The sequence below is a fragment of the Neoarius graeffei genome, chromosome 15 (assembly GCF_027579695.1).
Source record: "Neoarius graeffei isolate fNeoGra1 chromosome 15, fNeoGra1.pri, whole genome shotgun sequence".
NCBI classification, from domain to species: domain Eukaryota; kingdom Metazoa; phylum Chordata; class Actinopteri; order Siluriformes; family Ariidae; genus Neoarius; species Neoarius graeffei.
Window position 1 is genome coordinate 34,950,695 of NC_083583.1, and position 10,974 is coordinate 34,961,668.

A 10,974-nucleotide genomic window follows, 5' to 3' on the forward strand; every position below is an offset into this window, starting at 1 on the left:
TGCTTAGGTTTTGCAACATTATTGTAACAATGTTGCAAAAGATAAGCGCTACCGTGAAGAGGCGCTGTCTGGCTGTGTGACGTGGACTCAAGGCTACTCTGCGCTTCTGGAGCAGCGGAGATTGTCAATGTGAACCCGTGTGCATGATCACTCCAGTTAGAAAACAACATTCACGGGAAATAGATAAAGTAGGCCTATTAAATATTCAAATGCTGCAATTTTTGAAAAATTATATTTTAATAACATCAACAGTATCGGTATCGGTAGTACTCGGTATCGGCAAGTACTGAAATGATAGTACTCATACTCGTATCGGTTTTCACAAATGTGGTATCGGTGCATCTCTAGTGGTAAATAAAAGTGTGACTTTTCATGGAAAACACAAAATTGTCTGGGTGACCCCAAACTTTTGAACGGTAGTGTATGTCGTGTATTTTTTTTAATCCTAACTGTGTAAATGCACGTGTGAATGCGTTCAGCACTCACCAGGATGAGCAGCTCACAGGTTTCAGGGTTGTAGACGATCCTGCTCGCTCCTACAGCCTTCTTAAAGTCCTTATGAGCGAGCTCGTTCTCACAACTGGAAAGAAAAAAGAAAATGAGATGAAGAAAAGAGGTCTTGAGAAAAGGAAGACAAAGAAGAGGTTTAAAGTGAATGTAATGCCTCTAAACCCTACTTTTTTCCTTTTACAAAGCAACAATCATTATGTTGATTGACCATGTGTTTTCAAACCATCGCTGATCTAAAATTGGCCATAAATTGATGGAAAATCGATAAGATTAGCCAATTTTCACGGAATCTGCCAAGACTGGAGCAGAAGATCCCGAAGGTGTGTGACAGCACACGTGTAACAGTTCAGGTATCTATTTGGTTCCCGTGCACAGCAGTGGTTAGAACAGTCTCGATATGGAATCACGTTTTGGAGAGAATTCTGATAGTGACTGGGATTCGTATATGTCGGATGAAGGGGCAGACGATTATCAAGGATATTCTGGAGTAAATGGTTATCTATTCGAGCCCCCAAGATGAGAAACTGCTAGTTCACTCAGTTCACGACAATCTTCCTCTGTAGCACGTGAGATGGATGGATAGACAGATAAAGAGAGATATGCAGAACGCAGTGGTTACCTTTCATCATGTTTTCCTGAACAAAACTAAAAACAAATTGAGTCTTGCAATATTGCAATCTGAAAGCATTTAAAGTGCATATTCTGGACCAATTTTTTTTTTTTTTTATATGAAAGAATGTCCCTTTACACACTCATCCAGAAGGGTAATTTTGCACAAGGCCATCTGTCTACAGCAGAAAAAAATAAAACAACAAAACACGTCTGGAAAAACCCCAAGGGAGTCTAGAGCCAGATTTGTGACGTTACCTGCGGAAGCGCCAGCAGGCTGCGAGAGCTTTGCACGGTTTCAGTGCACAGCCTGTGTAGACCAAGCGTTCCCATTTCTCTCATTGTCCGGTCTTTTGGAAAATGATGAGTACTAATCCCATCAAGATTGGTGCTGCTACACCCTCCTACGATACATCTGTTAACCATTTTAATAATTACGTGATAACGTTGAAGAAATTTGCAGAAAACCACCAGGTCGTTTTCTCATAAACAAACCAGCGCTGACGTAGGATTCAGAGGGAGGCGTCCCGCACACGACGTCACGAAAATCAATGTTTGCCGGGAAATCCAAACGCCAAGTTTTTTCAGAGGCGGACCAATTCGCCTCAAATGGCTTGATTTCAACTGAATTTTTCTGGTATTGAGCAAGGTAAAAAAATAATAAATCGCACAAAATGCAAAATGTCTCGTCTCGTCTTCTTCCGCTTATCCAGGACCGGGTCGCGGAGGCAGCAGTCTAAGCATGGAAGCCCAAACTTCCCTTTCCCCAGACACCTCGGCCAGCTCCTCGGGAAGAACACCGAGGCGTTCCCAGGCCAGCCGAGAGACATAGTCCCTCCAGCGTGTCCTGGGTCTTCCCCGGGGCCTCCTCCCGGGGGGACATGCCTGGAACACCTCCCCAGGGAGGCGTCCAGGAGGCATCCGAAACAGATGCCCGAGTCACCTCAGCTGGTTCCTCTCGATGTGGAGGAGCAGCGGCTCTACTCCGAGCTCCTCCCGAGTGACTGTGCTTCTCACCCTATCTCTAAGGGAGCGCCCAGCCACCCTGCGAAGGAAACTCATTTCAGCCGCTTGTATCCGCGATCTTGTTCTTTCTGTCATTACCCAAAGCTCATGACCATAGGTGCAAATGCAAAATGTGACTGACATAAAATACAAGAATTACATTGATCTTGCTCCTGACTTTACCCGTGATATGCACTTTAACACGTTCCAGTTAATAATTAATAATGACTGAGTGCACATTTTTCTTCCTGTTAAAGTGCATCAGCTATGATAAGATCGGATGTCGCAAGCATGTAAATGTTGCTCATAATCCTGCGTCTGGTGCACTGTGAGATAACTGAGGAGTCGACAAACTGTCCAAATGTGAGATCAAATATCATTTATTAAATAAATGGGTTTCTTTTTACTCCAATAATTCCCGTGTGGTCGTTCTGGTGGTGAACACTTGGTGGATCAGATTTATTATTAGTAGGCGACACGAAATCTACCCACTTCGTTTGCACAAACCTCACCCACTGTCGCTTTAGTGTCACTTCTCAGAAATTCGTGAACTGAATGTCCTGTTGTATATGGATTTAAACATCCGAACACAACACAGTGCTTTCACTTCATTATTTTTGTAAGATTCCAACAACAATATCCAATTTCAGCGAGTAAAACAAGCACAGAGTCAGATGAACTGAAATGACCCAGATAAAAAGGGTTCCACGCGTGACGTCATGTGAGATTAGGCCTGGGGCAAGGCTGCCTTTTTCCAGGATCCAGAAGCCGCAATTTATCAATAGTTTTGTGCTTGATAATAAAAGAACAAATAATTAATATCCCCCCACTTTATTAATTCATTTTGGCCATTACTAATGATATTTATTCATTTTAAAGCCATTATATACACTTTAAAGAGGAATTCTGTGAGAAAAAGTAGGATGAAGTACAAAACCAACATTTGGAGGCAGAATGAATAAAGGGTGTATTCAGACCAGGATAGTTCAATAGTTCACTTGCTTTGGTCCGAACCAAATGTTTTTTTTTTCATTTTGGTGCGGTTCGCTTTCACACTGTACATTTTAGTAAGCGGACCAAAATCTGTCAACAAAGCCACGCGCCCTGAGGCCGTTCAGCTATTGGTCAGAGACGACACGCACACAAAGCGTTAAGTTCAAAAGTAGTCATGGAGGCTTTCCGTGCTGTTATTCTTTTTAATGTCATCAAAGCTATATGTTTTTTCCAGTTTTTACTGTTTTCACAATTGTGCGATTACTATGCTGTTGTACAAGTAATTTATCAACGACGACTTCAAAGGGCAAGGCGGCTACGGAGGATAGCGCTGATGAGCGCACATCATGTTGTGACAGTTCTGGCTCTTCACGCAAGACGGAGGAGGTACGGTATGTGTCGGGATATTCACCTTATCCATCGTAATAGATGAATTTCTTTTTTGCATCGCTAGTACCGCCACTTTTTGAAAGAATGTCCCTGATTTTAATGTAGGTCTGATGGAGTTTCTTCACTTTTAGCCGACATTGTTCTGGGGAGCGCGTGAACCCCTTCTCCTTCATTTTCTCACTGAATACAGCAAACACGTCGGCATTTTTGTGTGTTCTCTCCAAAAGCTCAGATATGTGGACATCTGCCCATATATCCACAAGGGTATGCGTTTCTTCCTCGGCCCACGTTTGCCCCCTACTCATTTTTTGTACTCTGTAGTCTAGCCTACCACTGGTCTGAATGACTGAACGACTGTTGTAAGGTTCCCTTGACAACCGAAACAGTGTTTGCACTTTGCGGTGGAGTGTCAAGACTCTGTTTCCCATAATGCTCGACAAACGACGGAAGCTCCCGAGGTACAAAAAAGCAAAACTGTCAGATTAGGTCCGGTCTGCTTTCACACCTCCAAAAGGTCCGCACCAGGGTTCCTTTGGTCCGGACCGAGTCCGACCTTGCAGCTCGGTCTCGGTCCGCTTGTTTGGTCCGGACCAGAGTTCAGTGGTTTGTATTCAGACCAACCCAAAAGGTCCGGACCAAGGGAAATTTGGTTCGTTTGGTCCGGACCAAACAACGTAGGTGTGAATACGCCCGAAGACTTTGAGGAAACATGGTTTCAAACTTTTTGGGGGAAGTAATGAAGTTAAAAAAAAAAAAAAATAGTAGTTTTGGGATAAAAGGAGATTTTGGACAGCTAAGTATTGATGAAAAGGGCGAGTTTTGAAGAAAAACACTAGGTTTGGAAATTAAAGGGGGTTTTGGGGCAGAATGACGATCAAAAGAAAAATTTCATGCAGTAAATGGAATAAAATTGAGATTTAGGGATGTGAAAGAGCCAAGAATGGTGTTTTTGGAGGGAAAACTGAGGATTTGGAGAAGTAAATCAGTTAAAAAGTTCAATACTGGAGGATAAATTTAGATTTTAGGGAAGTAAATGGAGATTTTTGTTTATTGAATAAGTTTGTAAAAGGTGATCATTTTGAAGTGTAAATAAGAGTTCAACAGCAAAGAAAAGAGCAAGTTAGGAAGGGGAAAAAGGATACCAAGACAAAGGGCGATTTAAAAAACAAGGGATGATTTCATGAGGTAAAGGGGAATAAAATTAAGATTTTAAAATACGAGTGAAAATGTGATTCTGGAAAGTAAAATTAGCTTTTGCAGAAGTTAAAAAGTGGCTTTTTTGTAGGGTAAAGGAGATTTTGGAGAGCTAAACTGAGATGAAAAGATGAGTTTTGAAGAAAAAGGGGGGTTGGAAAGTCAAAGGAGGGAACTGAGCTATAACTGGTGATAAAAAAAACATAAGGGATTAAAAATTGAGATTTTGCAGAAGTTAAAAAGTGCGATATTTAAAATATCATTTAGAAGTGGAAAAAAAGCAGAAACAACAAATCCACTCACACAGCCTTCAGATCATCGGGAACAGGAACAGTACACTTATAAAAGGTGTTTCTGGTCACGGCTTTGTTGAGGTTGACGGGCCGCAGACGCTCGAACGTGACGATCTCATTGTATGTAGCATCACAGGCTGCATACTCGATCACATAGAACTAAGATGAGAAGTGAAAGGGGAAGGTAAAGCGACACTGCAGATGATGTTGGAGAAACAAAGTGAAAAGACGTGCACAGGATACTCAGCATATACTCACATCTCCCTTCATCATGCGCACTTTGGCGAGCCACCAGCCACATGGTTCCTGCTCGTTTGCCCTTGAGTAGATCTGAGACACAATCAGGAGTTGCCACGTTACATCCAGAAATAAGTCTGGCATTTCTATAAAAGTGTAGTCTCAGGTGCTCACCTCCACTTCGTCTCCCTCACCGATCTCCTTCTTCACGTCAGCAGGAGGAGGCAAGCGCACGTCACTGAACGGGACCTGTCTCTCTGGCTGCCAGCTTATGGGGGGAAAAATTATAATAATTACATTTTATTTCTTTTTAAAATGGTACTGACTCAAAATGAATCAGAAAAAGCACTTACTTGTTTTCGAACGAGATGGAGAGTGAGTCCTCATGAACATCTTTGACAAAGCCCTGAAAAATGACATCGTGTTTCAAGTTCAAGTTCTTTGTTATGTATAGAGATACACACAGTGTAAAGTTCTTGCAGCAAGCGGATGGGTGGGTCAGTCGGTCGGTGGGCGAGCGAGCAAGCGGGTCGGTCGGTGAGCGAGCGGGTCAATCGGTCGGTGAGCGAGGCCATGAAATGGACGCAAAGGAAATGATGCCTTATTCGAGGCCCCTCTCAGAGCCCTGATCATTTGTGGAAAGTAGCTCCTCCTGAAATCTGGGCTCTCATGCTGCATTTGCCTGAGCACAGTGGTGAGAACCGGCTGTAGTCTGAGCAGATAAACGTGTCTGCCAGTTGAGTAAGGATTATAAAAACACTGTCATGCTGTTATAATAAAATACCTAATGACAAGTGTGTTGAAGTGTGTGAGGAAGTAAAACTAGGCGATATGATCATACTATATAAATGTTGAGATAGTACACTTTGAGATATATTGTGATATCTTTATACTTTTTTTGTTTATACACACAAATTGCTTGAACATTATAATTAAATCTTTACAGATTTTTTTTTTCATTTATTCCTCTTTTTCAGTCTGTTAAATAATTCTTTCTGGTGGTTCATTTTTTTAACATTTCAACACAAAATGTTGAAACGTTGGACGTTTTTAGGCACACCTATGATACATATCATGCACCATAGAAATGTTTAAGCATTGTGATGTGATTTTTTTATATCACCTAGCCCTCTGATGAGTTAGACACCAGCCTGAACTTAACTGCTTTAACAGCACATCCCAAAGTGTTCTATTCCTCTTATACCACAGTAACGTGCCAACTATTACTTTTACACATATTATTTACACTGCAAGTGAACAAAAGACAAACAGTGATGTCATGGCACTAACTAAAACATGGCTCCATTACCCAAAAACCAGCTCTAATATCAAAAAGAGCCGGTAAGGAATAAACAGCATCTGAATATCTAAGAGAACATCCTCACTCATGCTCTCATCACAGTCAAGTGCGTTATCATCTCTCTAACAGCAAACTAAAAATAGACCTGGCCTCTGAATTTATCCGCTCATATCTTCCGAGGACAGCTCATGATCCAAAAATGAACAGCTGACACTCCGACCAAAACAAGAATGCATGTCATAACTTCTGCATGAACCTCAGTGGACAGATTTTCCGACCAGGCCTGTCTCATCAGCACAAAACAAGCCGAGCCGTTAGAGATCCAGTGAGAGGAGTGAAAGAATAGTATAATAGAATATAGTAGAATAGTTTTCTATTTGCCCTTCGGGGATAAATAAAGTTTTGTCTGATCTGATCATAGTATGCAGTGTACTGCAGGTTTATAACGCCGTTTTGAAATTTTCACGGTAAGATAATCTACTCTACAAAAAACACAGTACCAACTGACCATTTTAGAAATGCACAAACCTAAGTGGCACTACAGAAAAGTGTTCCAGAGGTCACGAGTTCAAATCCCAAAATGTCACAGCTATCCTTGAACAGGAGTCAAAAAAGTATAATAGGGGAAGGCTAATAGTTAGAGAAGCAGCTTTGGGACCAAAAGGTCACTGGCTCAATTCCCTGGACCAACAGAAATGGCTGAAGTACCCTTGAGCAAGGCACCTAACCGCCAACTGCTCCCCAGGCTGCTCTGGGTATGTTGTACGTCGTTCCGGATAAGAGAGTCTGCTAAACGCCTGTAATGTAACATAATGTAATTGTCTATGGTGGCAGTTCTCTGAATGGGAGGAACATACTCTCTCTAAGCTGTCAATCAGAGTGATACAAGCCAGCTGCAGGCACCTGTGAGCTCGTGTGTGTAGAAGAGGGCAGACAGCGCTTTCCTCAAAGTGTGTTACACTGCACGAGCAGCAGTTTAAAAAGATGTAGGTATCTGGCTTCATGTGTCTCGTAGGAAGCACACGTCAGCCTTCAACCTCCCCAACTGGTAGCTGTTGCATTACAGGGAGAGATAGAGGAAGGGTGGGGAGGTAAAAGATCTTTCTAAGATTTCTTTAAACAACAATTAGGGAATTTTATCTGTTTGATTTTAATTAAATATACAAGAATATGCAAAAAACTTTTATTTTGAATAAAAAAAAAATATTTTTTTAGTCAATTAATTAGGGGCAGCACAGTGATGTAGTGGTTAGCACTGTCACCTCACAGCAAGAAGGTTCTGGGTTCGAGCCCAGCGGCCGGTGAGGGCCTTTCTGTGTGGAGTTTGCATGTTCTCCCCGTGTCCGCGTAGGTTTCCTCCGGGTGCTCCGGTTTCCCCCACAGTCCAAAGACATGCAGGTTAGGTTAACTGGTGACTCTAAATTGACCGTAGGTGTGAATGTGAGTGTGAATGGTTGTCTGTGTCTACACTATGTGTCAGCCCTGTGATGACCTGGCGACTTGTCCAGGGTGTACCCCGCCTTTCGCCTGTAGTCAGCTGGGATAGGCTCCAGCTTGCCTGCGACCCTGCACAGGATAAGCGATTACAGAAAATGGACGGATGGATGGTCAATTCATACGGTGATATTTCTAGATTAGATTATAACCCTGTGAACAGTTCAAACAGTAACACCCCTACAAGTCTACCACGCATATTAATTACTGTGTACAGTGCACAACACCATTAACCTTATGTAATGGTCACATAAGGAATTAAACAGTCCAACTTGAACACAGCAAATTATATGGAAGAAATATAAACTCAAGTTGGAGGAGCTCGCTGATGAGCAGGATGGAGTGTGAATCAGTTGTGAATGCTTCATTCATCAAATAACTGGAGTTTGTTGTTTTATTTCTTATGCTGATTGTTGCTTGCCGACACAATAATAACGCCTAGAGTTTCTAAAATGCTTTGCAACAAAAGCTACACTAATATGAGGGAAGCGAAAGTTATTTCTGAAAAAGAAACGAAAGTGAAAATGTTGGCATCGCTGTAAAAACTCCATTTAGCTAAAGACTTACTTCACTAGCATGCTAGATAAACTAAAATTTGATGTCTTCGTTCATTAAAATTAACTCAAAATCGCAGACTGTATATTTTACAGGCCTGGCAATAAAGAACTTATAAATTAGCCATTAATCCACTGTGTTGATAATATGTAAAATGATAAATATTAGCTTGCTATCTCGGTGAGCGTACAATATTACTAGCCTCGAAAGAATCCACCCATAATCCGACAACTCCCAGTTTCTACGTTCGGATTGGCTAGCAGTATTCCACAACCTGCGCTCTGATTGATTTACAACACCCGAAAATAACCTAATAACCAATCCTAATAAAGCAGGCGGGATTTGTCGGAAAACAGGTTGGATAAAATAACGCAATCTCAACCGCAAAGCTATGCTAACTATAGTAACTATAAAAGCCGAACCCTTATTGTAACGCATTTTTTAAAACAACTTTGGAGTAAAACTGACATCATATATTTGCTCTAGAACATAACCCGCCTTCACTATTTGTAAAATATAGAAACACAGTTTACCTTATAATAAGCTCCATTGGAGCCGCGAACCTCAACCGTCAGTTCGTCCATCTTGAACACGCTAGGAATTGTGGGTAAAAGAATTAGAACTAGAACATTGCTGAAGCGGTGCTATTGGGCTCAATCCCAAACATGCGTTCACAAAACATTTAGTGCACTTTACATAGTACTTAAAAAGTTATTTTTGATTTCTATGTTGTGTGATTTTATATATATATATATATATATATATATATATATATATATATATATATATATATATGTCTTATCATTGCACTTACATAGGGAGTAAGAAAAGATTTGGGATTCATCCATCCTTCCATAGGGTTACTGCTAATCTTCCTCATCTAGATCTGGGTTTTTAATTCATGATTCCTTGTGTTAAATCGTATACAACACATGAGACATTTCTGAAACCCTGGAGATGTTTGTGGGGCGGCACGGTGGTGTAGTGGTTAGCGCTGTCGCCTCACAGCAAGAAGGTCCGGGTTCGAGCCCCGTGGCCGGCGAGGGCCTTTCTGTGAGGAGTTTGCATGTTCTCCCCGTGTCCGTGTGGGTTTCCTCCGGGTGCTCCGGTTTCCCCCACAGTCCAAAGACATGCAGGTTAGGTTAACTGGTGACTCTAAATTGACCGTAGGTGTGAGTGTGAATGGTTGTCTGTGTCTATGTGTCAGCCCTGTGATGACCTGGCGACTTGTCCAGGGTGTACCCCGCCTTTCGCCCGTAGTCAGCTGGGATAGGCTCCAGCTTGCCTGCGACCCTGTAGAACAGGATTAAGCGGCTAGAGATAATGAGATGAGATGTTTGTGAGGAGAAAAATGAATGACACAAAAATGAATAATTTCATCCTGAGTGACAGATTTAGGACATTGTTTATTTGCAGCATTCTTATTTGTGGCATCAATAAATCAAATCTCAGGGTGGCGTAGTGGCCCTGTCGCCTCACAGCAAGAAGGCTCTGGGTTCGAGCCCAGTGGCTGATGGGGGCCTTTCTGTGTGTTCTCCCTGTGTCTGTGGGGAGTTTCCTCTGTGTGCTCTGATTTCACCCAAAGACATGCAGGTTAGGCTAATTGGTGGCTCTAAATTGACCATGAGTGTGAATGGTTGTTTGTCTCTATGTATCAGCCCTGCATGATCTAGTGACTTGTCCAGGGTGTACCTTGCCTCTCGCCCATAGTCAGTTGGGATAGGCTCCCGCTTGCCTGCGACCCTGCACAGGATAAGCAGCTATAGATAATAATATCCAGATAATGGATGGATAAGGCGGCACAGTGGTGTAGTGTTTAGCACTGTCACCTCACAGCAAGAAGGTCCAGGGTTCGAGCCCAGCAAATAGCGAGGGCCTTTCTGCATGGGTTTCCTCCGGGTGCTCCAGTTTCCCCCACAGTCCAAAGAGATGCAGGTTAGGCTAACTGGTGGCTCTAAATTGACCGTAGGTGTGAATGTGAGTGTGAATGGTTGTCTGTGTCTATGTGTCAGCCCTGTGATGACCTGGCGACTTGTCCAGGGTGTACCCCGCCTTTCGCCCGTAGTCAGCTGGGATAGGCTCCAGCTTGCCTGCGACCCTGTAGAAGGATAAAGCGGCTAGAGATAATGAGATGAGATGAGAACAACAACAGGGTTTAGAACATCAATATTTTCCAAATCCATAACAAATGTTTTAGAAAACTCAGGATGAACAGATTTAATTAAAATCACAGTGCAAAAATACATTTTATCATTTATTTTTTGCTGCAGCAGCATAACATTTCATTTAAAAAAATACCATCAACATTTATTAATTTCTTTTTTATGCTGTTTATCAATTGTGGGTTGCAGGAGATGCTGGAGCCAATCCCAGTTGATATTGGGCAAGAGGCAG

The 10,974-nt window shown here is 42.2% G+C and overlaps 1 protein-coding gene across 5 annotated transcripts in view; it reads right to left on the bottom strand.

Annotated features, from left to right (window-relative positions):
* The window catches only part of fxr1 (FMR1 autosomal homolog 1), a 29,734-nt gene extending 20,561 nt beyond the window's left edge, over positions 1 to 9,173 (bottom strand). For all 5 annotated transcript variants that reach the window (XR_009656684.1, XM_060941169.1, XM_060941171.1 and 2 more), the window contains exons 1-6: positions 9,114 to 9,173; positions 5,585 to 5,637; positions 5,406 to 5,499; positions 5,253 to 5,324; positions 5,005 to 5,153; positions 487 to 580 (exon numbers count right to left, since the gene is read on the bottom strand). Coding sequence is in view for 4 of the 5 variants with exons in the window: in XM_060941169.1 (XP_060797152.1) it covers positions 487 to 580; positions 5,005 to 5,153; positions 5,253 to 5,324; positions 5,406 to 5,499; positions 5,585 to 5,637; positions 9,114 to 9,164 (513 nt within the window). In the remaining variant the exon portion in view is untranslated. The remainder of the gene's footprint in view (positions 1 to 486; positions 581 to 5,004; positions 5,154 to 5,252; positions 5,325 to 5,405; positions 5,500 to 5,584; positions 5,638 to 9,113) is intronic.
* Positions 9,174 to 10,974: the final 1,801 nt, after the last annotated feature.